This window comes from Aphanomyces astaci (genome assembly GCF_000520075.1).
Source record: "Aphanomyces astaci strain APO3 unplaced genomic scaffold supercont1.25, whole genome shotgun sequence".
Taxonomy (NCBI): domain Eukaryota; phylum Oomycota; class Saprolegniomycetes; order Saprolegniales; family Verrucalvaceae; genus Aphanomyces; species Aphanomyces astaci.
This window is the reverse complement of record NW_009798288.1, coordinates 660038-686199: the sequence shown is the minus strand read 5'-3', so window position 1 is coordinate 686199 and position 26162 is coordinate 660038. Positions and strand designations below refer to the sequence as shown.

Genomic DNA, 26162 nt, shown 5'->3' with positions numbered 1-26162 from the left:
GTATTCTTTTTTGTGGGATCTTTTTTTTGAAACCGTCATTTCCGTGGTGACCAAACTCACGCCCCAGCATGGACGGTACGTGAGGATTCGCACATGTAGCATTGGCTACGAGAAGGGTGTCATGACGCCGATACCGTGTGTAGACCGTATCAAGCGATTAGCCCCGAGCATCACCATTAGGTAGGTGCCGACATTATCAATATGCGTGCATGCGACGACGAATGTGGGAAGTCACGATCGTTCGACAGCGAATGCCCGTCGGAAGTGTTTTGCACGCGATTTTCCCCCGATGGCGCACTGCTGGCGGCAGGATGCGGCGATGGTGCCATCCGCGTGCGTCCCTCTCCGGCATACGAATGTCCATCCTCTATGACGATTGCTCCATGTAGATCTTTAACGTGCAAAACGGCACACTCGCGTATACCCTCATGCAACCGCATCACAACTTTGGCTTTGGCATGCCATGTACCGCGATTCGGTTCCGGCCGCTCACGAGTGCGTCCAAGACCAAGAACGTGCTACTTGCCGTGAGTACGTCCTCATCGCTACCATCTCTACCATGATCCATCATGATCTCATCCGTGACGATTAGATTCCAATGGATCGGTGGAGCATTGGCACATCACGTCCGGAAAGTGCCTGCATGCCATCACCGACGACACGAATCAATTGTACGCGTTGGACTACCGCCCCGACGGCGCCATGTTTGCCACGTCAGGGAAAGATCATGTGGTAATACTGCCATTCGATCTCTTCTTCGTCGTCCTATCATGGTGCATGGTTAGATTCGTGTGTACGACGAAGCCACCAAGACCGAAGTGATCTCCATGAAGGGCGGGTAACCGATGATATCATCCTCGTGCCAGCGTTCCTCTCATGTTATCATCACCTCCGTTCGTAGACATGGGACGCTTACCGCCGGACATTCCAACCGCGTGTTCAGTGTCAAGTATCATCCGTTAGACGAGAACACCATCGTGTCGGGCGGATGGGACAACACGATCCAGATCTGGGATACCCGCGTGGGCCATTCTGTCCGCGGCATCTACGGACCGCACATCGCAGGTATATGATGGGACGACATCCCGCCAACGCCTCCGCGCAGAGCTATCCACCAACCTCCACCATTCCTCTCAATGTAGGTGACGCCATCGACATCAATGCCAAGAACGAAATTTTGACCGGGTCGTGGCGCCCCGAGAATCCCCTGGAGGTATCCAGCGCCCCGGATCGCTGATTTGCTCATTTTCGAATTTGTTGCAATGGGAATAGTTGTGGGACTATGGCTCGGGCAAGCGCTTCTGCACGATTCCGTGGAACCAAAGCGCGTTGAAGGGAGAGCCATGTTTCCTCTATGCCGCTCAATTCACCAAGGACCCACGGACCAACTTGATTGCCGCGGGAGGGAGCGGGTCGAACGAAGGCAAAGTGTTTAGCCATGTCTCGAACAAGGTACAGACCAGCGGCATTGCATTGGTGGTGCTGATGAATATGATGATTGCACGTGTGTAGCTGATTGGAACGGTCGCGGGCCTTAGTCGTGGTGTGTTTACTCTGGACTTTTCCCCTGCCGGTGACAAACTGGCACTGGCTGGTGCGGATGCTGCCATTCGCATCATTGACATCTACGATTACGTGCCGGGCGACAAGGCGCGCGAGCGTCCCGTGACCCCTTCGATCAAGTACGTTAGGATCTATGGATAGACATGGTCTCATGTAATTGGTAGGAATGCGCCGCTGACAGCATCGTCCGACAACCTTCGGCTTCAATCCCCTCGAGGGGCGTCGTCGCTGCCAACCCCGCCGAATGTCCTTCCAGTGCATCAGTAGATAAACCCATGCGTCATAATGCACATCGGTCAAGACTACGCATAAGTACTTACTAGTAGTACTTACTAGTGCAAAATATATCATGAAATCCAGAAATATCCAAAGAATTTTGAATAATATTGGGCTTTGTGTGCATTTCTTGTGGATAGCAATCCCCATTTCAAAGATATACTGGTTGGAGGTGAAGAACGATCTGTTGGATATGTGAGGCTATCGTCATCATGGTTGAGGCAGGGAATACTGTCGAGGGGACTGCATGAAGGAAGAACTAGTGCCGCCGCAGGAGTTAGGATGGTACTGTTTACATGTGATTTCGCCATTACTCTTTCATTTCAAACGAGCTACCACAGCCACAGCCACTGACGGCGTTCGGGTTGTTGATCACCGTGAACGAGCTCCGAATCAACTCTTGCGCGAAATCCACGGTGCTTCCTACACATATAGATCAGAATCTGATCGACAGAATGTGCATAATGGTACCTTTGAGCAAGTCCATCGACGTCGGGTCGACAACGACGGCAGCGCCATCCTTCTCAAACACGCGGTCGTCTTCCTCTACGTTCCACCAATTAGCATCTCACCATCCCGACGAACATCGCATACCAAGCGGTGTGTCTTCCAGTGTGATCACATATTGAAACCCGGAACATCCTCCGCCTTCCACGGCAACCCGCAAGTGCTGCTTTGTTGCCGCCGTTCGATTCAGTGCATTCAGTTGCTACACCAAAATGAGATAGGCTAGTTCAGGCAGCGCATGTACGTACGTTAGATGTCGCTTTGGTAATGATCAGGTCGGGAAGAAAGTCCGAGAAATGACGGCGGCTCCATGCTGTGGCCGCCGGCCCCATCACGCGTCGGAGCAACATGGCGACGATGTCGGTGGAATTCTGCTGTCTTTCGTCTCGGCCAATCACAACCGACTTCAATGCTCGAGTAGGATTGGCTATAAATATATATTTGCAACCAATCAAAGCCTGGTTTTCCGAACGAGTGCACGACGCTACTCGCAACGACCAAATCGAAGGCGATGCTGCCAATGCGGCGATGAATGGTTAACGTTAGCCACGCCTACGAGTAGAGGACGACAACGGAAATACAGTTGTATGTACACCTCACACCGACATTAGTCGAGGATGCTGTAGCTGTGTTCATTGTTCACGAATGTGTCGCTAGGACAACGATCGCAGACCGGCAGCCTCGAGCCACCACATAATCCTCCGATCTTAGGACTTCCATGATGAGACTGACTCCTATCAGCACCACCCACTCCCTACATATCGTCGCCCCATTCTATTCTATGCCCGACACGGCAGCATACATATCGGCATGTACGTCGCGGTAGGTAGACTGCTCGCTCTCTCACTGCATCACCCTCTTCCTTGTGGTTTGGATTCCACCCACATAGATGTATCTAAAATAATATATTTCGCCAGTTTTATTCATCACTGAAGTCTTGTATTGACAGTCAATTATTAAATAGGGTGGGGTTTATAGGACAACAAAATACAGCAACTCAACGCACGACTCGGCGTCGCTTGACCACAGGCAAGTCAACCGCCGTCGGCGAACGCACGCGACTCCTGGATGGTTGTCGGCAGCGCAGGGAAGGGAGGGTCGGTGGGATCGGCGGCGTAGATGTCGACGTGGTAGACAGGGCGGTGGCGGGAGTGGTGGTGGCAGTAGACGCAGGTCGATGAAGATGTTGGACCATCGCATGCGACCCCGTCATGACCATGGCGTTCAGTTCGCACGGAAACTTCTCCAGTTCGGGTACATGTGTGACCGGAACCATCGCGATGCGCACCACCGCCTTCAGCACACGGCCACCGAGTTCCATCCGCTGCAGCGCCTCCACGGAGATGGCTGGGTCCAGTTCGTCGATCACTAGCGCCGTGTTGATGCCTTTGAAAGCATACCGTCCAGAGAACGCATTCTGAATCTGGTGGCGGCACGTAGGACACGTGCTGCGAAGCCGCAACCAGGCATCGATGCAGTCGGAATGGAAGTGGTGTCCACAAGGAAGTGTCACGGCGTCGTTCATGCAGCTCATACAGATCACGCAGTCTTCACAGTCGCCACAAGCATGATGGGGCAGGTTCGCCACGATGTCGCGGTTTGCCGGGGTCGACGTTTTCAAGTACGGGACAATGTATCGGATCATCACGTTTACCCACGTCGCGCTGCGGAAGAGTGCGAGGATGTCGGGGACTTTGGCGTTGGCAGGTGCAGGATACCGCACGGTCACGCGGACGTTCAAGGCCGTTGAGGTCGATGCAGTGGTGACGGCAGCCCCGCTGGGTCTGACGACGACAGTACGCGCATCTCTGGGAAGGCCGGCGGAGTCGACGGCGGCATCTGCAACGGGACGTGCGGCCGACATGTAGAAACACCAGTGCAAAGTTGCGAAGTGGGAGGAGCACTCGATCGTTGTTGGTACACTTCTTCCCAAAACGCGTTAAACGCGTTTTTCAGAGCGATGTTCTGGACGACCAGAGGATGCATCATATCATGCATATAAAGTATACAAATTACCTGATAAATGTTGGAACTCAAGCTCCACGACCACAGTTTGACCCTGGCATGGTATGTATCTTGGTAAATGATACACTTGATATATGTATATAACTAGCCGATTCAACTCCCATGTTTACCGTACTTGCAATCCGTCGTGCGAGGAACACTCTGCGACGAAGATACATTTCAAAAAAAGGGCAAATGGACCTGTCTGAAGAACCCATTTTCTTCCAAGAGAGTATAGTAATCCAACACCACAATCAAGTGGAAAGGAATTATCACCACCATACTACCAGTAAGTAGCGTTAGTAGACGATGCTATCTATACTAGTAAGTACACAGTAACCAAGTGCCCCCGGTTAAAGTCAACGCGTCTAAGTGGGTATCATTCCAGTTTTCGCTTTTTGACGTTCGGTAAACTCCAGCTGGCTCTGAACGTTATGGCCGAAATGAGGGGAATGTACTGTAGCGAACCTCCAGCTGTGGTGTGCTTCACGATACTGTGCTAGTACTACAGTAGTCGGATGGATTGCACATGGATGATGAAGGATCGACCAACCGCCGATTATTGACATCACACAATGGTACCTATAAACAGCGTTACAAGGCGCCGGAAAAATCTGGAGCCCATCCTATGTAGTAGATTATATCAACGAAATATAAGCATTCTTCAACTAGAACAAATTATGTACGAAATGATAACGTAGTTTCAAGAGGGTTCAGTCCTATATCGTTTTCTTTAGACCGCTAAGTCTAGATGACCGCTGGTTGAGATATTTACCAAACTCACACTTAGACTTGGGTTTATTATGAATTTCGGTAGTGCTTGGTTGTGGTCTCGAGGTTGCCAATGAATGCAAACAAAAAGTTACAGTAGTTAGTGTGGTTGATCACGTGCTGTGAAATCGGAATATCTCGTCATCGGGCAGTTCGAGCCGAATTGTCACAGGTCAATACTGTCCAACGACGACACTCCGGAGCATGTTTGGATTCCACGACCCTCCACTCGATCATTCGTTTATCGAATATAAGTACTTCCAAGCAGAATGCTATTGGTGGTCGTGGGTCGTCGATTCCATTGGTTGATGCTGGTAGATGTAACGAAGAAAATGCAATCAAAATGATTCTGTGTACAAGCGTCAGACTCCAATATTATTATAAAACACAGGTGTAATTCTCGCTTAGCTGTAACGTCATGTACCGTAGTAACTTGCAGTTTGTCCTATACATATATTTAACACCGCAATGTGAACTATACAACCACTCGGTTTCATCATGTCCTGCATTTGTGGACACATTCAACTGTAAGGTGATTCATGTAATTCCCGGCCATCATGCAATTCCCGGCCAGCAAATGGCCAATCACAATCATCCATGGACGATGATTAGACAAAATTATGTACTCTTGTATCACATACTTGTAAGATTTAATATTCTGTTTGTCCAACATGTAATACAGTTTTTATATTTGTTGCACTTCTAAATTTAATTACTTGAATCATTTATACATATCATTATTAAGAGGTTCTGAGGATTTTGTCACCCAAATCAGGTATACATTATTCAAGTGACTTACTGGCCGGGAATTAAATTCACACAGGGAAATTTCAATTTTAGAAATTCGACGAGCAAATTGACCATGCGATACAAATGATAGGACCTGCATAAAGTTATAAAGCTCGTCACGATCTTCAAAATGCATGTTTTCGCAGCCTCATTGGATGAATGGGTGACGAGTTATGGCACTCAGAAAGTAGGCCAAGCTGGCCGGGAATTACATGAATCACCTTATTGTAGTGTCGCCCAAAATGATCAAAAAAATAGAACAGCAATGTGTACCACAACTCGTTCCATGCACATTCTTGGTCTGGATAGTCCACACTGTCGTTACCGTTATGCCATAGAACGCCAAGTTTGGCCCAGTTAGTAGATACTAGTATACTAGTATGTACTACCCTACAATGTCCCACGTCGAATCCCTTCACCCCCCGCTCCTCCATCGCCCCACAAGTATCGCCCCACAAGTCAATATTTGGCGGTCCCCACAACCTCCTCCTCACCCCCCGAGGGGTCGCTCGGGGGGTGAATGAGCCTCCGGTACATGCTACCTAATAATCCATGTACAAACAACACCTTAAGTTAGGGCGTGTTCAATGCATATACGAGCATTTGCGGATACTTGGAAGGCGCATATATCCAAATTTGAAATGTCGAGATATTTCAAATTGTTGGCCTTGAACACATCGTCAACACCAAAACGGCCGTACCTTGAGTCCAAATATACTGCACATCGTAATAAATTTATGAAAAATGGATTGTGCAAGGGAACCTCTGGACTGGACGATGCATACATGCGAACATAAGCCGAACTTGTTCCTGGTAGAACATCATGGTAAACATGTTTGTACGCGATAACATCGACGAATCGTGTGCTGTATAGCTTGTAGTTGGTATGCATTAGCGTGTGCACCGTGTGTGAATGACGATCTTTGCACGTTGGTATTGACTGAATCAACCACACCAGCGGGGAATCAATCATAACGTTACATGGTCAATGACGAACGGGACTCGGGGAAATACGTACATAAGCCTAGTTCGGCTGGTTATACTGACTGTACAGTGCTCGCAGTGAATACCGCCAGCCCACCCAATCGGTATGAAAGAGCCGAGGCAGTTGCGGTATCGTACGAAAATATTCGCATTTGGCCGAAATGTGCGAATATTTGGCGTACGCCCTTACTGTTAATATAAATGCCCAACGGCAATGTTCGACATCTCAGTCATCCATCTACTTAGTCTCAGCTCACAAGGAGGAAGCTCATTCACGAGGTAAGTGGTCGAAAGGACGCACATTGCCCCGTTCGTACAGTTCACAGCATCACCACATGCAGAAAAAGCTCCCGTTTTATAGGGTCTAATACTCTATGACAGTGTACATCACACTAATTAGTCACCGTACTTCGTTACATTGAGCAAACCTCACCGATCGGGCTATTCCATGTTGCTATGTACAATACAGTCAACATTCAACGAACAACACGATGCCACCTCTGTCTACTTGTTGGAGTTGGTGACCAGCCCGTGGTGGATCTCGTTTGCAGTATCGCAGTCGATGGTGCCGCCCTTGAAGCACTCAGCCCCCGCCTCCTTCCCCCCTTTTCGACCCCCACAGCACGGAGACCTGACAGCCATTTCCGCCATCGTTTGACTCGTTCGGCCATTGCTTTTACCACGCATGCATCACGAGGTGACTTCAGATTCCCCACGGATATGCGACGTCATTCGTGCCGTCAACACGCCCCCCCTCGCTTGAAAGACATGACCCTCCATTACATTTTGTATTCGTACATCCACTTCATACGCTGGTCGAGATGCTGCCACACCCTTCGACCGTGGGGGCGAAATTGCAAGCCAACTGAGAGAAGGGAGGCTCGCACACAACTAGACAAGCGAAATCGCCACGAGCTATTCCGTCTTCTCGTGGCTCCAACAGGAAGCCTGCCTTCGTAAAATGCTCGCATCCCGTGTACATAGCTATTACTTATCCCTGCTACACTTTGAAATACCCGAGCCATTCCAGCCATATTCTTCGCCCAAAACTGTATCGCATCTTTCATTTGCAAAGCCATTCTTCGCCTCCAGTGTGTCTTAGCAACTAACTACCTACGCTACGACCCACTTGCTCTTGACTGGGAGTATTCTCCAATCTGTCATGTTGGACGGCGTCGTTTCATTCTGCACGGCGCTGTCCATCATGCTCTTGATCGACGTGCACGTGTGTCCGCTCTTGGGTTGGCCGCATTGCCGGCACTTGTACTCCTATACGCAATGTTACTTTTCATGCTGTCACACATATATATATCGACGCACTCGTTTTTCCCGCCCAGAGTCTGCATTGTTGTTCTTGTCATGGGAACTGCTGCTGTGGCTGCTGGGTGAGTTTGGCTGCGACAGAGTGTGCATATTGAACGAGCCAAAGTGGTCCGACATGCCCGAGCTTAGCGCGGGGCTGTGCGGCATCAGCATCGTTGGATCGTACCCGTACATGTTCATGGGGCCACTGGGAAACTAAAACGTCGTCACACTTTACAAAGGGATTCATGTCGTTGCCAGCATAGAAGTGTGTACAGTATCCATATGCTGCATCATGGCGTGGGTTATCATATATATATATATATATATATATATATGATGAAAGTCCCTTCGTAATATATATATATATATATATATATAATATTGTAGACTTGGTGGTACAGTAGTAGTACAGTATTTCTATGGAATAGCAACGACATGGATGACTCTCGCAGTAAGTATATCGAAAGTGGCGGGGCAACATTGCGATTCCATTAAATTGAAAAATATACTAGTATATTCCAATTTTGTATCATAAAAGGTATATTTTTACTGCTTCAACAAAACCACCACGAATAGAACAGTGTCACATGGGAAGATATATATATATATACGTACCACCGAGATGGGTAATGGCATGAGCAACCCGTTGGCGGGATGGCGGACGGGGGATGACGGCTGCATCATCGCCGGCGGCAGTTGCATGTGATGATGTGCCGGAGACGTGGGGTACGCCATATGAAGCGGGTTCACGGGGGATGCCGGGGCGTAAGAAGGCATGATCATGTTGGAAGGAGGTATGCGATGCTGCTGATGCACGGGCGAGCCAGGCGGCGCCATGGATGTTTGCAGGCCGAATTGATGCGATAGGCCCGTGAGTTCCACCGAGTTGCGATGAACGTGGCCGCGACCTCCGCGTTGCGCGGAATCGGCCGTGCCGTCGATGAAGGGCGTCGTGGACGATGGAATCGACAGGTGGATGATGTCGGGGATCGTTTCAATGTGGCTCACGGGGGAAGCGGACGTAGGATGTGACTCCTCCTTGAACGGAATGGGATCTGGCACCAATGTCGATGTAGATGAGGGCACGAGGCTGTCCAGGTCCAACCCGAGGCCCACCACATGTTGTTCCCCGGTGGCTGTGACAAACGTCGTGGCTTCGCCGTCCTTGTAGTCGGCAAAGTAGTCGTACCCCGTCGCGGTGGTAGATGGGTTGTCGTCCTCAGGGAGGTATTCATATACCTGGGACCGTTGCTTCTGAAAGGACGCACTGGGCTTGCGCTTCAAGCCGGCAGCCTTGGCGGCAGACGCAGCATCTGCGTTCTTGCTTCGATTGACCACATCCGCAGTGAGCTGGTCCAAGCATTCGTTGTTCATGTCGTCCAAGTCGTTGCTGCTCAGGAGGAGGTCGGAGAAGGATTGATTCGACGTCATGACGAGAACGGCGGCACCGACGGCGCCGTCTGTACAAAACCAAATTGATCGGAATTTATATTCCGCATATTTAATGACATGATATTTGTATACATCGAGGACGATGGAAAACAACATGACGATTCGAATAAAACCCAGTTACTCACCCGACGTTATTTGATTGGATTGGTTGACGCATTAATTCATAGCCAATCAAACTATAGCATAGAAAGTCCCTCCACCAATCATTGTTAGACATCCACGGATACTACTCCGCAGTAATATAGTTAACGAAGTGTCAGTTCAGAGACAACACATACTAACTGTAAAATACTACTACGTACTAAAATACTATTAATACCAGTATTGTGAATTCGTCCAAAATTCGGGCGGTTTGTATATAATCAACATTCAATCAAGCTTGCGTTCTGATTGGTTGAATATACTTGTCCTTTCTGTAAGAGCCAACTAAATCCATTCAAATTTGGATTAGCCAATAGCGTCGATTCGATTCGACGGGTCTGGAAATTTGTACCGAATCCACAATAGTACCCGTCAGAGCATCTCCACCGCGCGGTGAATTGCACTAATAGTATTAAAATACTATTAGTGCCACAATTCGAAGTTACGGATAATTTCTCTATTATCCGGGAAATTAGGTGATATTTGGTTTGGAAGGTTCTCGTTTTACCATCGACTGTAAACACCAAATTTCCCGGATAACGTACATTTATCCGAAATTATACCGGATACAACAAATGCTATCCGGGAAAACCGACGTTTACTTTTAGTGCCAAATATACTGTCGCCGCGGTGGAGATGCTCTCATATGCTATCGTGCATTTCACCCAAATTTGGCCGAATTTATTTGATCCTATTTAGCTTGTACACACAATGATTAGTATCCATGTGGTTTTGCCCAAATCGATGGGTCAAACGTTTGGATTGGTAGAAATTCGAGATGACATGATTTGATTGGCTCAGGCGGATCTTTAATCCAAGACATTCGATTGATTCTGCTGATGGCTCTAGTTTCGAATCAATTTTGACATATTGACATGTGCCAATCAATATAACGGTGCAATATCGTGCTAACGTTAACGTGATTAATAGTAGCAGGGGTATGCATGAACTAAGCTTTCGGGGGGTATGCCTTGAGCTTGGTCATTTGCAAAATGGATTGAACGTCGTTGTTGTCGAGGTGGCCCTACAGTCGTCGTGTAAATAAGTCGCTGTCCAATGTATGTTAGGTGGCATTGAGAGACCTGGAACACCATTTCGTCCAACGAGACCAGTATCTTGGAGTGATTGGCAAGGAACGAGGCTTCTGTGTACTTCTTTTCCATGTGCACCGCTGATACGGACAACAGCGTGGTCAGGGTGTCGTGGCCTGATAAGCATGATCACAAGCACATCTTGAGATGAGGAAAACAGGGAGGAAGGCTTACATATGAGTTCGTCGTATTCGCCGCTTCCAGCAAGGAACCACACAAGGTCGCCAAACTTGCGGTACACGACAAATTGACCGTCGCACACGACAAGGTGCGCGTCTGCTGCGTCGTCCGTCACGGACGCCAGCGCCGACCATGTCACAGCCTTGAAGAGAGCCTGCTCGAAGATGCGCTTGGACTCCGTGGTGAGCGGGAGGAAGTAGCGTGCCAGGAGCACATTCGCATTGTCCGTCGTCACCACCGCGCTGTGGAGCATCGCGCGATCTTTGGTATCCGGTCAATTGTATCCGGATACCGCCAGCATGAAATGCCTGCAGTGTGAGCCAGGCGGCGACGACAACTTCACGACGACAGAACGTTAGGACTCTTCCGCGAGCCGACAATTCCTTCTGAAGATGGGGGACAATCTATTTGCGGGGCTGAACATGGACTTCAACTTTGCAGACTCCTTCGTGCCATCGTCGCAGCACCAGCTAGGAAGTGTCGGGCGTGGCCGACACAAGCGGCACAAGTCCAGCCCAGACGTTCTCGGCCAGTTGTCGTTTGCAATGTTGCTGGCAGAAGACGGTGTAGCTACAGTCGACCACTCTGTACTCCATCCAGCTGCAGCTGCTACCCAGCCACCACTCGCCTCCAAGGTACACACAAACACACTCGAGGATACAGTTGGCACCACTATAGTAACGCCGCGCCGCTTTCGTAGCCAGGACCCGTGCCCTTGAGCTCTCAGCATGGCAACTCGAGCCACAACCCGTGGACAACTACTCCGCCACCTACCCGAGGGCAGAGCTTTATAGAGGACGTGGACCTGGATGACATCCTCCAAGACTTTCTGGAGGCCCCAGACTTGCGTACCACCACCGCCCCTCGCCCATCTACTCCCCACCACGACCAAAATCACATGACGCTGGTATCCTCGTCGCAAGGTACTACTACCAGTCGACCATGTTGAGAGAGCGACTAGTCATACATCATCATCATCATGTCATCATGAAGGAGCAACCAGCGCAGGGTACGACTCGATGATGCCGCCAAACGTGCTTCCGCCCCAGTATCCGGCGCAACTGTTTCACGTCCATCAAAAACTCCATGAGAACGTGCTGGATTTGAAACGCAAGAGTCGACACGAACGCCACCAAAGCAACCCCGACGGCCTCTTTTACCATGCACAACAACTCCGCCAACTCCACCAGCAGCAGCACTCCATCTATCCTTCATATTCCCCCCATCAACCAGCCTCTGTCATCACATCCACCGCCGCCGATACCCTCGGCCGACGGCTTCCCATCTTGTCGCCGTCGTCCGAGCTGTTGCAAAGCGATGCACCAAACTCCAGTGTTCGACCCAAGAAGCGAACGAGTCGGTCCACGGGCATCTCGATGGACTTGAGTCAAATTGCAGTTTTGGATGATTTGCAAACACACTCTATCGCAGATTCCTCCGGCGTCAACAGCCATGATTTTGTTGTCGATGACGTGGCAACGTCACACGAGTCGACGCGAAAGTCGTACAAGTGCGGCCGGTGTGGCCAGCCCAAGGTGGGCCACGTATGCTCGCTCCCAGACTTGCGCAACAATTGGTCCCAGGTACAGTACGTACTTAGGTACTTCGGTACTTTTTTTGTAGTAGTACATGGGGACAATAATAGGTACTTTGACAAGTACTAGTATATTTTTTTGGTTTCTAGAAGCGGCACGTTTGAAATAATGCTGTGGTTGGCATAAATATGTAGGCGGACTTGGCCATTACCCGCGGGATGAAGGGCCTTGATGCCAACTGCAAAGTACTCGCCAGTCGACGCTACACGGTCGTGCACCCCGATCACGCCGACCACTATACTAGTAGTACTTAATCCAACTTGCGTTTTCTATATTTTATATATTAGTGTTCGACCGTCTGTCTCGTTTCTCGTGTTTCCCGTGAATAAAAGAAAAATGATACTGGTACTATAGTTGATTTGATACAAATTTGGGGAGGGGGTGTGTGCAATCGAATCGCGCCGACGAAACCGATCCACAATCGATCTGATTGGTTGTTGGATTTCATTGAGAAGGTTTTGATTGGCTAATAATTTTGAGCTCTTCTGAAGTAGCCAATCAAATCGATTTAAATTCCACCGAGAAACCACGCCACAACATTTCACTCGAAATCACAATAGTAGAATATATCGTTGTATACGGGAAAATTCTCCAATCCAAATACTGTAAGTACGTAATACTGTAGTGTAGGTAGATACTATTAATATTATTACAGGTAATGTCAAATATTCGTCCTGCATTCGTGATATCAATTTGTCCGATATATTGGATATATAAGTATAGCAATGGATATATTGAATTGTTAAATAGTATCGTCCTTGCTCACGACCTGTGTGATAACGATACGATGTGATTTTTAATATATCACACGCACAGATCCGAGATATTTCGTAAATGACACATCATGTGACCCATTTAGGTAGTATATATTTGCTATTAGGGCCTGTTCCAAGTAGATATTTTTAGAAAACGAAAAACGAAAAAGTGGTTCCAAGTTTGTGGTATATTCGATACGAATTTCCAGACCCCGTCGAATCGAATCATCGAATCTCGAATCATTGACGCTATTGGCTAATCCATTTTTGAGTGGATTATTTGATTGGCTCTTACAGAAAGGAAAGTAGTGTATTCAACCAATCACAACTCTAGCGTGATTGTTCCATATTGATGAAATAAACCACGCGAATGTTGGTAGTTTATAGCGATATAATTTTCACAAAATAACGTTACTGTACCTCGTTCTGGTTGCCAGCATTTCTGTGGCTCACACGTATCGACTTGAGCCGAGCAAGTCCTAGCTCATAAGCATCGCCAAGTGAAAGTTAATGCTTTCGAATCCGAAATTCGTATCGAATATACTACCACAATAGTACTTGTTTGCATGTTCATGGCGGCTAATTATAGGTTTTGGCGGCGATGGTTAGGTTGTACCCGACGGTCTTGCGTGGCACGGCTATCCTTGATTCCGAACCGATGTTGCCAATTCGAATTGTTCGGAAAGAAAAGCAGAATAAATCACATGTCTGGCAACAAGTATAATATATTTTCACACACAAAATGGAGTTTTTGTCGTTATTCAAAAATAATTGATTGAGATATTCGCCCCTTTACTAAATATCCTCCAACTCTTACCAGACGCGCTCTAAATACTGGTAGATGCAGCAAGCAATACAATGATTGTATTGGCCATGCACTACACCATTTTGCGTTTAATTCCAGCTTATTTTCAATATATTTCCACCAACCTCCGATATATTTCACCGAATCGCCAATATAATTCACCCAACCTCCATTATATTTCACGCCGATGTAAAATATCGGCGATATATTTCACTCAACTTCTGTTATAATTCACCCAACCTACGGTTAATTCCAAATTTCGAAAAAATAATTCACCTAACAGTTGTTATAATTCGAGCTGGGATTCTAGAAAGATCGAAGCGCGCGAAGAGTTTCGCGTGTTTTCACCATTTTTGACTCTGCGCTATATGGAAGAGGCCATCCCTGCACCACAAACTCCGGTACGTCTCTCTGTTTAGTACGAATGACCGCTAACAGGAAGTGTCAAGACGCTTCGTTGTTAATACTAGGGCCGTACTCCCCGATGTTCAACCCGATTGAGAATATGTGGCCGGCGTTGAAGAGCCATATTAAGACATCTTTGCACGAACGAGTCGCGGCCTTTATGGGGCCACCGCCAGACGGACAGACTTAAAAGGTGTAACTCAACAATGAATTAGGACTTGAGCCGAATCGTTTGCATGTGTACACGGCCCGCCTTGAACTGTTCTATCTCCGCGCTGAGAACATGGAAGACATGGATGTTCGTGCTTGAGCCGTAGATGTCGTAGATATGTTGCATGGGTTGGTTTTTATTTACTTTTCCATGAAATATACCGGTGGTCAGGTGAAATATATTTTCGAAAGGTGAAATTAAGCGTTGGTTGGGTGAAATATATCGGAGGTTGGGTGAAATATAATGGCCAAATTTCAAATCGCCGTGAAATATAATGGAGGTTTGGTGAATTATATTGGCGATTCGGTGAAATATATCGGAGGTTAATGGAAATATTTTGAAAAAAGCTGAAATTAAACGCAAAATGGTGTAATGCAATACAATACAGACTGTAGTTCATTGCTTTATGTACTCCGGAAAATTGCTAAAAAATATTTTGGTAGAAAATTGCTAAAAAATATTTTTTACATACATACCCTGGTTACACCAGTGAATAATTCGCCTAACGTAAAAGTCCAATTTAAGAACACTTTTTCTGAGACGCTGCCGTGGAAGGCATGTTACTCGACTCGTAGGTATCGGATTATAATTCTAGAATATGTTAAATGATGCCAAAATCCAGGCCTATTTGGGAGTTATGAACGCGATATAATTCCTGTTATAACTCATTATCATGCACATCACTTTGTCCAGAAACAGCTTAAAACTAGCGGTCCAATTTCAGGTGCACCATTTTGAGCTTAGTCTTTGTAGTATATCCATTTGCATATTTTTTAGGCGGGTAGGTTAAAAACTGCCTTTGTAGGAATTGATTGGCTAATTCGCGTGCACCTTAAATTGGACTTTTACGTTACTTCGAGTAGTTCTTACATTTACGAAGTACTACGAAGTATTCGTACATGTAAGAACTACGACGAAGTAAATCTTTGGTTAATCCCCCATGCCCCGTGTATGTACGTTCGTTGACTGTAGCTTCTCAACCTAACACATTTCAATTGTCCTTGAACCTGTAGAACGTAATGAATCAGTATATTGTGTTTTGAAGGATTTTGGTATTTGCATTATGTAACGCCAGGTTTCTGATACTATTATTTTAATAATAGTATCAGAAACCTGGCGTTAGACGAAATCCTGGAAAAGAGTCGTTTATTATCCGGATAATGCTGGATAATAAACGACTCTTTTCCAGGATTTCGTCGACGCGACATTTTGCATGATGTTTACGTTGGTGGGGAAATGGAAGAAGGCGGCGGTGGAGGTGACGCTATCGGGTGACGCGAGCATCTTGGACCTCAAGCAGGAGCTTCATGCACGGACATGTGTGCTGCCCCATCGGCAGAAGCTGGTGGGCATCAACCAGCATGGCAAACCAGGTTCGTTTTCGTGACAAGCGTGACAACGTGTTGATGTTACATAGCTGGGGACCACGTGCTCCTTTGTGAGCTCACGCTAAACATTCCCGTCCACAAGTTCATGTTGATTGGGACGGTCGAGGACGACATCTTTGTGGACCCACAGCACATGCCCAAGTACGCGTTACCATCCGTGTTCTCGGACTTTGGTTGCGCCTTCTCGGCGGGGTCTGCGGAATGGACCAAGGTAGCTAGCCATCCATCCTTTCCAGGAGAATGCCGTCTTCTCCTATCTGTCTGCATCGCATTAGGCCAAAGCCATCGACGATCGCGTCGACCAGATCGCGGACGCCGCGCAGATCACGTTGATCCATCCATTTCGAGCTCACACCAAGCTGCTGGTACTCGACTTGGACCATACCCTCATGGACATCAGGTACTACTCGAGCATATGTACATGTGTGACCTTCACGCAGCGCCACGAAGACCTCCAACGACATTCCCATCTCCCGCTTCCACCGACCGTACATCCACGAGTTCCTCAAGTTGGTGCATCAACGCTATGACATTGGAATTTGGTCCCAGACGTCGTGGAGGTGGATCGAGATCAAGTTGACCGAGCTTGGCATGCTCACGACTCCAGGTACTACTACTACTAGTAATACTAGTAGTAATTCGACTTGCATCGACACGACTCCATCGCATTTGTACAGTGTCACAAAGTGGTATGGAATCCCCGTATCCTTTAATCCATTAATAGTCATGTACTCGGTATATTAATATACCAATGTTTTGAAATACTAATAACTATTCACTAGTTGTAATACTCGATATACACATTTATTATAAAAAATATTTTTATTTGACTAGACTACTGCATCAACTTCATTTTGGACAAAACGAGCATGTTTTCTGTGCCCGATCAGGCCAAGCCAATCAAAGTGAAAGCCCTGGACATTATCTGGCGATCCTTTCCTGGTGTAAGTATATATGTATATATTTACGGACTATGTATATATTTATTTATATACATGCCACCACATGAGTATAATAATATCACAACTAACCAACCCCCTGATGAGATGAAATGACCAGTTGAATATATATATATATATATATATATATATATATATATAAAGTTGACATGTACTGCCTTGGTTGGAGTAGCGATGGCATGCCAAAAACACATTGCACGTGGACGACTTGGAGCGCAATTTCAAGTTGAACCCACTCAACGGAATCGTTATCTCTCGATATGACTGCCAACACGTACGTGATATTATATATATATATATATATATAAATATATATAAATAAATATCAACTACAGTATCTATTTGGTAATTTGTACCATGTCTCGAGTAATAATTCGTTGCTTTTTGTGGTGTTATGAATGCGAAACTTTGTCGTTGAAAATTCCTAGGGGTTATATTGTGAATTCGCTACAAACTTGCAAAATTCGCGTGATTTGTTTAATCAATATTGAATCACGCTGGAGTTGTGATTGGTTGAATATATTTGTCCTTTCTGTAAGAGCCAATCAAATACACTCAAAATTGGATTAGCCAATAGCGTCGATTCGTGATTATTCGATTTGAGATTGAATCTCTTGTTCTAGTCGTTCTGCAGGACACATGCTAGACTTGGATGATGTTGTTGGGGTATTGATAATAATGTAGATGATGTGAATAATATAATAATTTTATGGGCGGTGGAGTAGGCTCACGCCCCAGACGACCAAGAGCTCGTGCATCTGGCAAAGTATTTGCTTCACGTGTGCGCCGACCTTTACGACGTCACGCAGTGTGCCCACACTAATTGGACAACCCATCGAAGTACCTCCTAAGGATTATTAGAGTCCTTTTCGCAAAAAATGCCATTTTATAATGGCATTTTTTGCGAAATGGAAAACTCGAGTTTGTTTGGAAAATGTAAAAAAAGTAGGCGAAATCCCCAATAGGGTCGAGTTCAAGTCCGATTTTGCCAGACGCAATGGTAGATTAATTCATGTTATATTATTGCAGAATCACACATATATATATTTATATATATTGCGAACACGGGACGTTACATCGTTGCATACTTGGATGCGAGATCTGCAAGCAGAGACTACCATGTACTAGTATGTACTAGTATGTACTAGTATGTACTAGTATGTACTACGGTAGCCACATTCACAGTAGTTTGTCTTCGCACTACAGTATTGTCTTTCTTTTACCCAAAATTTGGTTGACTTTTGTGCTGAATCGCCAAATCTATTGAGCGATCGCTTCTTTGTACTGAAGCTTTTGGATGTAAAAACGTATCCTGTGGTGATTGGTATCACACTAATTGAATTCTCACACTAATTTGACGTTGATTACGGTATTCTGCAATCTGATTGGCTCAATAATACTACTTCTGCCGATGATTCGTCTATACATTTGGTATGGTACTTTTCAGGCAAATTTGCCTATTACTTACTCGTTCTCGTTTCTGATTTGTGTAAATGCAAGCTGAAGATCTCCTCTTTGATTGGATACTTCAAGCTGCGCAAAATTCACATTCTTGGCGAAGTTACCGAACTTGAAAAATGGCCTTCAAATTTGCAAAATATTCAATTACCCGCCAGAGAATCAAATCTTAACTTTAAACCTCCCCATCTCGCCCACTTGTTCATGTGGTTGTTGTAATGCCCTTGAAGCACTAACAAAGCTCTCTCGCTTATGTGTGCTGCAAAGTAAACCACCTTACCAGTGGTATTTTCTATTTTTGGTAGAATAAGGATGCATTTTGCAGCGCAGTGGTCGAAGTACAGTACATGCCTCACATGTGACGTGGTGAGAACCGCGTGGGTTCAAATCCCGCAATTGCCATGGACTTCTATGATGTTGTATTTATGATCAAACATGCTCAAAAGACACCATACGCCATACGTGACCGTAGCACCGTCGGTAGACGTCTGTCGACCACGAAATCGCACCTGAGGCTAAACGATGCCTAGTTCTTGCCATTTGAACAAGCTACGACACTGTATTCCGCGAATGGCGGCCTGTTACCTTCCGATTTGCTTGTTGTGGTTGATATCACTTGATATGTTCAGTATAAATATGCTGTAATCATATTGCTGTTTGTAAAGCATATACTAAACATGTATACAAGTGGCTAAATGATATATATTAAAGTATACAAATTACAAGTCAAATATGCATCACGACAGCTATTTTGGACCAGAGTAGTAATCCAATTTCATCCCAACGTCATGTCATCCACATCCACGCTTTGATTCAACTAAAACATATTAACTATAGTATCCAAGATTGGTATTAACAATAAATGCCGTCCCGTAAGTCTTAAGTACTTAGTAATAAACGATGGGGGTATATTAACCATGCGCCATTTTTACGAAGTACTCCGGAGTATATAGGATCAAGGAATTGGCCCCGTGCGTACGCTACAAACACATACACCCAGAAAGGATTAACCATGTTGTGGTGGGCGACTTAATCCTAGTCCTGCCATGACACAGGTGGTCCTCAACCGAGGCCACCGGGTGCCGACCCTTGGCGAACCGAAAGGCGTAGTATTACTATTAGTATTATTAGTAGTACTAGGACGTAGAAAACAGAAACCTGTCCCAGCCAACAGCCGGAATCTCACTCTTGGTTCTCCAGCGCCGTGTTAACAATGAAGTGTGCGGTTTGCAGGGAGTCGGCACTCCCCCATTTGGTTGTGTGTGTTGGCACTGGCGTGGGAAACAACACAAACGACGTGACACAAAAGATTCGATTCTTTTGATTATTATATTTACTTCGAAGTATTTATTTTTAAGGCGTGCTACTTCAAACTAGTAAGTGCTAGACCGCTCCCAACTGAGCCAAAAGGACTGGTCAATCTGGACATGAGTTTGTACTGCGAGAATGAGTTCTCTCGACTGCCTCCCCAATCTAATGGGCCAGATTAGGACAAGTCCTGGTCGCTCAAGGAAGTACTTAGTTATCCGGACAATATCCGGATAGTTAAATCAGACCGAAAAGTCACGTTTAGTTTTGCGCCCCGACCACACAAGTGTTCCTCGTGCTCTCGCCCCCTTCCTCAAGTGCTATTCATTCCTCGTCCTCTTGACATGAGTTACCCACATATATGGTGCAGTGTAGTGCATGGACTTTCCCGTACTAAGAGCATCTCCACCGCATCCCAACTCGCCATCCGGTGGAGATGCTCTAAGGTTAGTAAAGAAGAACGCCGCATTCGGGATCCTCTTTGATGCTTGGGATTCTTACATATATAAGTACTGTATATGTATACATGCACTTGAAAGGGGGAGTCAAGGGAATTCCACCATAACGTTAAGAATTTTAAGACGCGAAACCGATTGACAGTGTGAATCAAGTGAATTGGATCTTGGTGGTGGGCAAGTTATCATACTCTGAGGTGAACTTGCCATGATACTACTCCGGAGTACTTGAAGTAGTAACTTATGCAGCAAAACCCCAAAACCTTGTCTGGAAAGATAACGCCAATTTTCGCATTTTAAAGCTTTCCGTTGCTTCAGTCACGGTGTTAACCGAATTACTCAGGCGCATACAATGCAATAGACCCACGGAAATAGCGACGCAGGAGCTTGCTGCATGTGCACGACACAGCAAGGGTGGACGTCTTGCGAAGATTGTTGTTGTCCGTGACAGTGACAGATACGAATGGCTTTCAAGGGCCAAATTGACTCCACATTGCTTTTCGTAGAAGCTAATAAAAATACAAAAGAAAATAAATTTCCTTTTCACAATCGAACGAAAAGCGGTGATTTCCTAACAGTAAATTGGCAATTTCTTGGCATGATATACCACTATGCATACATACCAAATTCAAATACACATGCAGAGTTGCACTGACCGCAAAGCAGCACTGTGTAGATTTGTTGGAAAACGTGAACTTCAGCTCATTGCTATCCATCTGGTGAAAAAGACTTCTTCAAGTACAGTAAACTGGCAAGCGTTTACTCCAATAAAAATATACATCTGATCTGGTCCTTGGTTATCCAAAATAATACTCCGAGTACTATTTTAATAGTATTATCCTGCATACTATTAAAATAGTATGCAGAATAGTAGCGCATCACTCGTTGATTGGGTAATTACGAACGCAAGCCTCCTATTGGATATTTCCTGTAACATGCCCAAGCTTGAACTTTGAAATGCTCTTCCCCTCTGCTTCCACAGCGCTCCCACCCACCGGCGGTACAGCATCGGTACAGCATCGATGTACGTGTCAAGCAGCTCTTGGCTTACGAGGACTCGACCCTGAGTGGCAACGCCATAGGCGCCCTTGAGGGCCTTCCACGCTCGCTCTACGTGGCAAACATGGCTAGGTAAGCGGGACATACTAGTACAACATTTCCATCAGTTGCTGCTCCCGTTTCAGCGTTCGAGCTTGAGCACAGTCTCATCACTTTTGGATTTACCATGGCAGTCAATCATCTCCACCGAGTACGTCGTGTACGCTAGTTTAATTGCTCACCTTGGATTGGGGGTTACAGAGACTTGGTGAACTTCGTGTACGTTGTCTACTGGTAGCGATAGTACAGTACTGTACAGCTATACCCCTTGGGACGACGCCTTGTGACCTTGTGTCGGGTACTACTTACTACCGTATACCCCCCGCTTCAGTACCTATGATATCTCCGGTTGGACGTGTACCGGTTTGGAACGAGACACGTCCATATCGTGACAGGCACATTGCCCATTTTAAGTAAGTGTGTGTAAGAGAATCCCAAGCATCAAGGAGGATGGCCAAATGTGGTGTTCTTGCTTACGGGAAAGTACATACAGTACATACACTACACTGTACCGTAGAAGTGGGTAACTCATGTCAAGAGGACGAGGAAAGACTTGAGGAAGGGGGCGAGAGCATGCGAAACACTTGGGTGGTCGGGGGCTAAAGTGTCTTTACGGTCTGAGTTAACTATCCGTAATATCCGGATGTGTCTGAACCTGGCGAAGAAGTCCAAAAAATCACTCATGTGAAATATAATGGTAGCGGAACATTCTGTATGTTGCTTCAACTTGTCGCTATTAATATCCATCTGGTGAAAAAGATTTCAACTTCAAGTACTACTACGTAGTACTAGTACATACTAGTTCAACCTTCCATCAGTCAGTGTTCGAGCTTGAACACAGTCTCATCTTCTCACTTTTGGACTTACCATGCCAGTCAATCATATCCTCCAAGAACGCGTGTCGTACATCGCGTCGATCACCAAACAGGCCGACAAGGATGTCGACGGGTTCAAAGACGCAAGTACCCCGCTGGACCTCGAGGACGGCGCCCTGCGCGAAGGCGGTCCGCTCGTGTACACCTCCCCCGAAGTTTTGACTCTTCTCTTCCAGTACGCCGTGGTGGGCATCTGCTACGGGGGAATTCCTGGCATAAGCGTGCCCGTTCTAACCTACTACTTTGGCTTGGAGTCGGCCACGCTGAGCTCTGCCGACGGTCTCATCAATTTGGGGTGGTCGTTCAAGGTGTTTTACGGCATGCTCTCGGACTGCTTGCCGATCATGGGCTACAGTCGCAAGCCGTACATTTTGATTGGATGGGTTATGACTGCGATCTGTTTCGTGGTGATTTCGTTGAAACCGGTGGGTCCGTCAGTGATCTTGGACAGCTCGGACGAGAACATCAAGGCCGCGCAGTCCTACGGGTCGGTTCTCGTGCTTCTCTGTGCCCTGGCCAGCTTCTGCTACATCATGGCCGACGTCGCTTGTGACGCCTTGGTGGTCGAATACGCCCAACGCGAACCCGTACGCGTGCGTGGGCGTCTGCAGTCGTCCATCTATGGCACACGCTTCGTCTTCCAAGGACTGACCACCGCAATGTCTGGGTTCCTTATGAGCTCGCAGCGTTACGGCGGCAAGTTTGGGTTTGACATCAGCGTGAACGCATACTTCGGGATCCTCGCGGTGCCCGTGGTCATGAATGTGTTTTTGGTGTACTTTTTCATGAAAGACCGCAAGCGCGGCGCCATCCGTTTTGCCACGTACTTTCACGACGTGTACGAACTCATCCAGAAGCGCGCCGTGTGGCAAGTCATGATCTTCTACTTCATGTTCAACCTGCTCTCGAGCGAGATCGGATCGTTGGCGGGCAACTACATCCTGGTCTACTGGGCCCACGTCGAGCCCGTCAACAACGCCGTGGTCGGCGTAATCACGTATATCATCTTAGCCACCACGGTTTTCACCGTCGGCCGGTGGGGCACCCACTGGAACTGGCGCTACATTTTGGTCATCGTGACATTATCTGCTGCCTTCATCGATGCCATTGTGGAGTACCTCACCATCTATGACATCGTGCGTCACCAGTGGTTCTACATTGGCGTCCCCCTCACCGCACAAGTTCCCAACGCCATCCAATTCGTCGTGGCCACGTTTGTGATTGTGGAACTGGCGGGCGATGGCAATGAAGGCCTCATGTACGGTCTGCTCACGACGGTGGGCAACCTCCCCTCGACTTTTGGAAGAATGGTCACCAACGTCTACTCGACGCAGCTCAAAGTTAGCAAAGCCGACATCGAGACTGACACGGCAGAAGTCCGCAACCACGCCGCGTACTCGTACTTGGTTGTGTACGGGACAACTGTCCTTGCATGCTGCTGGGTGGTGATCCTGCCGCCCCAAAAGGCTGCTGTCAAGGAAATGCTCCAACAAGGAGGCAAGTACCCCGTCATAGGCGCGTTGATCATCGTCTTGACGTCCGTCATCCTTTGTGTGTCCGTCACGGCCATCATGATGACCATGTTTGAATCCACGTCGTGCTACCTCTTGGCCGGTGGTCAGGGGTGTTAATCAGCACTACCGAAGTCCATAGTATGTATTTTAAGTAAGAAATGCCAAGTCTTTTGTTTCACACGAGCTTACTTGCTCATAAACGTTGCTCTCAAATCAGTTTGGATTCAACGGGGCCGTTCGTTTGGCTCGTCCACCTTGACTTTTGTCCATACATCATCGTGCTCAAAGTACCGTACAGTTAGTACACAACTTTGCGCGACACTTGTAACAAGCAAGACGTGCGTGAAGCGACAACACCCCACTAATGCAATCAGCTGCACCGTGCGATCCATGTCTTATTTATGGAGTTCGTAGGGATTGCCTACCGGTACAAATTCAATTGCAGCGATAGTTCACCAAATAGTTCGACATGTTCCGACATTTCGTTACTCCTAATCAGGTTTGCTAAATATAGGAATGTAATATCGTCATAACGAGGCTGCTGCTCATTGTAGTTATGTTTACACGTGAGCAAGTGGCATTCATTGTACCTTAGTTCATGCTACCCTCACCATACCTACGAAAGACTTTCCCGATGGGCGCAGTAGGTCTTCATTCTAGGCGTATATGTGAGCTCTTACGCTTTCACTGTACCCTTCCTACTTGGAGTATCCAATTGAATCGTTGTCGGAATATTCATGCTATTGTTAGTTGAGTTATGCGCAATGTTCAAACAATGCTCGGTATCCATAAGATTGTTTTCACCACAGCTAGCAGCAATGGAGGTGGGGAATTCACTACTGTATTACTGTCAATCATCAAAGCGAGCAGCAAGTTTTGCGGTGCATGTACATTATGCAACGCATAACTTGCTGCTCGCTTTGATGATTGCCCATCATACGGGCAATGTGCAGAGCGTCACGTGGAACCTGGACATGTTGACAATTCTAACCAGAGCATCGTTCGATGGCAGCCTCGTCGTGCTGGACGGCCACGCTGCAAGTTCTCGCTCTCGACGGACGTCGAGTCGATGGTATGACACCCCCACAACCATTGTTGTACTGTACGTTAAGATTAAAGTATTGGATTAAATGCCTGGTTTAAACTAAAAACCTAAAATTCAAAATTAACTGGATTAAAGGTTAAGTAAAGTTGTCATTGAGCCGACATGAGCCAAGATGACTACTGTACATGCTTCGCTGCAACTAAGTGCTTTACAGGAGGCTGCAGGAAATGATCAACTTTACGATCCTCAAACGAAATGGTAGTGCATAGTTCATCATCACCATACAACACGGTAGAATCAAATCGAGTTCAGCCCGACGATGAATGTAGTGGTGCAGTACATTTAATTGCCATTTTGAAGGATTGACATCTTCCTCTATCGATTGCGCTTACAGTTGCTGGACTGCACAGAAAGCGGTTGCATAACTTTTAAAAATATGACATTTAAATGTAAGAAAATTAGTAACATATCAATGTATGCTATAAATTATAGCTCACAGTCAAGAGACAATAATTGTTTGTCAACTTTCACGCTATATTTGAAGTTTTCACCAAAATGCGTCTTTAATGTGCTGCTTCGTGGCTCAGTGATCACCGATCAACGCAAGAACATGGTAGCATGTACACAGCATTGAAACTACGTAATAAAGCGGCATGGACGGTGTTACGATGCTTATTGCAGAATATAATCACACCCAAAGCAAGCTATATTTCGGTTTTTTGGCATGTTTGAGGTCACTTCACGCATGCCAATGAAGTGCAATCGCCGTACACTACATCTTGTTGTGTAGCCCGCAATCATGCCTTCAGTTTTCATATCAAATGTATCACGCTCAGACGTACCGTTGCTGAGCAATTCAACGGCAAAGTCATGTACTTTCTGGACAGTTAACATTGTCGTTGACAAACATTAACTTCTTTTAACTTGATGCTATATTTCGCTGTTATCTTTTTAAATTATGGCATAGGTATTTTATATTAAAAATAACCAGTTGCGGAAGGATGTTCACTGAGTTTAACACTCGACAAAACCTCAGATCCAACCCAATGTGGCCTGTGTCAACTAGGGTACGTATGTACTTCAAACCCAATCTTGAATGACTGTTACCGATGGCTTTTGCATTCCATTCATGTGACGGAATGATCAGCATTATATGACAGAGGTTTTGACTCGAACAAATAACGTAATTATTGGCAGTGATGTTTACCCTCAACACTTTATACGTTTC

At 46.5% G+C, this 26162-nt stretch overlaps 8 protein-coding genes across 11 annotated transcripts; 4 read left to right on the top strand and 4 right to left on the bottom strand.

The window, feature by feature from the left end:
- The first annotated feature begins 21 nt into the window (after positions 1 to 21).
- Positions 22 to 1965, top strand: H257_09953 (hypothetical protein). The gene is made up of 11 exons (XM_009836342.1): positions 22 to 75; positions 144 to 180; positions 249 to 333; positions 390 to 531; positions 593 to 732; positions 786 to 838; positions 902 to 1065; positions 1143 to 1213; positions 1273 to 1452; positions 1513 to 1682; positions 1728 to 1965. The coding sequence occupies exons 1-11, from the start codon at positions 69 to 71 to the stop codon at positions 1828 to 1830; spliced, it is 1152 nt and encodes a 383-aa protein (XP_009834644.1). The 5' UTR covers positions 22 to 68; the 3' UTR covers positions 1831 to 1965.
- Positions 1966 to 2093: 128 nt separating this feature from the next.
- H257_09952 (hypothetical protein) lies at positions 2094 to 2721 on the bottom strand. Its single transcript, XM_009836341.1, has 4 exons — positions 2595 to 2721; positions 2434 to 2548; positions 2311 to 2385; positions 2094 to 2262 (listed from the first exon to the last, which is right to left on the bottom strand). Exons 1-4 carry the CDS (start codon positions 2694 to 2696, stop codon positions 2150 to 2152), a joined length of 405 nt encoding a protein of 134 aa, XP_009834643.1. The 5' UTR covers positions 2697 to 2721; the 3' UTR covers positions 2094 to 2149.
- A 537-nt stretch (positions 2722 to 3258) lies between these two features.
- Positions 3259 to 4263, bottom strand: H257_09951 (hypothetical protein). The gene has a single exon (XM_009836340.1). The coding sequence runs from the start codon at positions 4208 to 4210 to the stop codon at positions 3344 to 3346; it is 867 nt and encodes a 288-aa protein (XP_009834642.1). The 5' UTR covers positions 4211 to 4263; the 3' UTR covers positions 3259 to 3343.
- A 3595-nt stretch (positions 4264 to 7858) lies between these two features.
- H257_09950 (hypothetical protein) lies at positions 7859 to 9688 on the bottom strand. Its single transcript, XM_009836339.1, has 3 exons — positions 8815 to 9688; positions 8215 to 8412; positions 7859 to 8163 (listed from the first exon to the last, which is right to left on the bottom strand). The coding sequence occupies exons 1-3, from the start codon at positions 9628 to 9630 to the stop codon at positions 8008 to 8010; spliced, it is 1170 nt and encodes a 389-aa protein (XP_009834641.1). The 5' UTR covers positions 9631 to 9688; the 3' UTR covers positions 7859 to 8007.
- Positions 9689 to 10685: 997 nt separating this feature from the next.
- Positions 10686 to 11334, bottom strand: H257_09949 (hypothetical protein). The gene is made up of 3 exons (XM_009836338.1): positions 11058 to 11334; positions 10875 to 10999; positions 10686 to 10816 (listed from the first exon to the last, which is right to left on the bottom strand). The coding sequence occupies exons 1-3, from the start codon at positions 11314 to 11316 to the stop codon at positions 10742 to 10744; spliced, it is 459 nt and encodes a 152-aa protein (XP_009834640.1). The 5' UTR covers positions 11317 to 11334; the 3' UTR covers positions 10686 to 10741.
- Positions 11335 to 11370: 36 nt separating this feature from the next.
- H257_09948 lies at positions 11371 to 12955 on the top strand. Of its 2 annotated transcripts, none has more exons than XM_009836336.1 (4): positions 11371 to 11698; positions 11764 to 11986; positions 12072 to 12646; positions 12793 to 12955. In XM_009836336.1, exons 1-4 carry the CDS (start codon positions 11456 to 11458, stop codon positions 12910 to 12912), a joined length of 1161 nt encoding a protein of 386 aa, XP_009834638.1. In that variant the 5' UTR covers positions 11371 to 11455; the 3' UTR covers positions 12913 to 12955. The 2 variants fall into 2 exon arrangements, with proteins under 2 accessions (XP_009834638.1, XP_009834639.1); XM_009836337.1 differs by having other exon boundaries at positions 12057 to 12646.
- A 3074-nt stretch (positions 12956 to 16029) lies between these two features.
- Positions 16030 to 18217, top strand: H257_09947 (HAD hydrolase, family IIID). Of its 3 annotated transcripts, XM_009836335.1 has the most exons (8): positions 16030 to 16207; positions 16252 to 16433; positions 16498 to 16622; positions 16663 to 16829; positions 16900 to 16911; positions 17057 to 17166; positions 17354 to 17455; positions 17907 to 18217. In XM_009836335.1, the coding sequence occupies exons 1-8, from the start codon at positions 16048 to 16050 to the stop codon at positions 18030 to 18032; spliced, it is 984 nt and encodes a 327-aa protein (XP_009834637.1). In that variant the 5' UTR covers positions 16030 to 16047; the 3' UTR covers positions 18033 to 18217. The 3 variants fall into 3 exon arrangements, with proteins under 3 accessions (XP_009834637.1, XP_009834636.1, XP_009834635.1); XM_009836334.1 differs by lacking the exon at positions 16900 to 16911; XM_009836333.1 differs by lacking the exon at positions 16900 to 16911 and having other exon boundaries at positions 16030 to 16433.
- Positions 18218 to 22317: 4100 nt separating this feature from the next.
- H257_09946 (hypothetical protein) lies at positions 22318 to 24006 on the top strand (the record flags this gene model as incomplete). Its single annotated transcript, XM_009836332.1, has 1 exon — positions 22318 to 24006. Exon 1 carries the CDS (start codon positions 22369 to 22371, stop codon positions 24004 to 24006), a length of 1638 nt encoding a protein of 545 aa, XP_009834634.1. The 5' UTR covers positions 22318 to 22368.
- Positions 24007 to 26162: the final 2156 nt, after the last annotated feature.

Coding starts and splice junctions, on each gene's coding strand:
- H257_09951 (XM_009836340.1), bottom strand. CDS start 4,210: ATGTCGGCCGCACGTCCCGTTGCAGATGCCGCCGTCGACTCCGCCGGC.
- H257_09953 (XM_009836342.1), top strand. Junction 532..592: donor GAACGTGCTACTTGCCGTGA/GTACGTCCTCAT, acceptor CGTGACGATTAG/ATTCCAATGGATCGGTGGAG. Junction 1,683..1,727: donor CCCGTGACCCCTTCGATCAA/GTACGTTAGGAT, acceptor TGTAATTGGTAG/GAATGCGCCGCTGACAGCAT.
- H257_09950 (XM_009836339.1), bottom strand. CDS start 9,630: ATGACGTCGAATCAATCCTTCTCCGACCTCCTCCTGAGCAGCAACGAC. Junction 8,413..8,814: donor TGCCATTACCCATCTCGGTG/GTACGTATATAT, acceptor ACGACGTTTTAG/TTTCCCAGTGGCCCCATGAA. Junction 8,164..8,214: donor ACTCTGGGCGGGAAAAACGA/GTGCGTCGATAT, acceptor CATTGCGTATAG/GAGTACAAGTGCCGGCAATG.
- H257_09947 (XM_009836335.1), top strand. CDS start 16,048: ATGATGTTTACGTTGGTGGGGAAATGGAAGAAGGCGGCGGTGGAGGTG. Junction 16,623..16,662: donor CATACCCTCATGGACATCAG/GTACTACTCGAG, acceptor ACCTTCACGCAG/CGCCACGAAGACCTCCAACG. Junction 17,456..17,906: donor CTCGATATGACTGCCAACAC/GTACGTGATATT, acceptor GCGGTGGAGTAG/GCTCACGCCCCAGACGACCA.
- H257_09948 (XM_009836337.1), top strand. CDS start 11,456: ATGGGGGACAATCTATTTGCGGGGCTGAACATGGACTTCAACTTTGCA. Junction 11,987..12,056: donor GCTGGTATCCTCGTCGCAAG/GTACTACTACCA, acceptor GTCATCATGAAG/GAGCAACCAGCGCAGGGTAC. Junction 12,647..12,792: donor TGCGCAACAATTGGTCCCAG/GTACAGTACGTA, acceptor ATAAATATGTAG/GCGGACTTGGCCATTACCCG.
- H257_09952 (XM_009836341.1), bottom strand. CDS start 2,696: ATGTTGCTCCGACGCGTGATGGGGCCGGCGGCCACAGCATGGAGCCGC. Junction 2,386..2,433: donor ACTGGAAGACACACCGCTTG/GTATGCGATGTT, acceptor GGTGGAACGTAG/AGGAAGACGACCGCGTGTTT. Junction 2,263..2,310: donor GTCGATGGACTTGCTCAAAG/GTACCATTATGC, acceptor CTATATGTGTAG/GAAGCACCGTGGATTTCGCG.
- H257_09949 (XM_009836338.1), bottom strand. CDS start 11,316: ATGCTCCACAGCGCGGTGGTGACGACGGACAATGCGAATGTGCTCCTG. Junction 11,000..11,057: donor CGAATACGACGAACTCATAT/GTAAGCCTTCCT, acceptor CATGCTTATCAG/GCCACGACACCCTGACCACG. Junction 10,817..10,874: donor TGGACGAAATGGTGTTCCAG/GTCTCTCAATGC, acceptor CGACGACTGTAG/GGCCACCTCGACAACAACGA.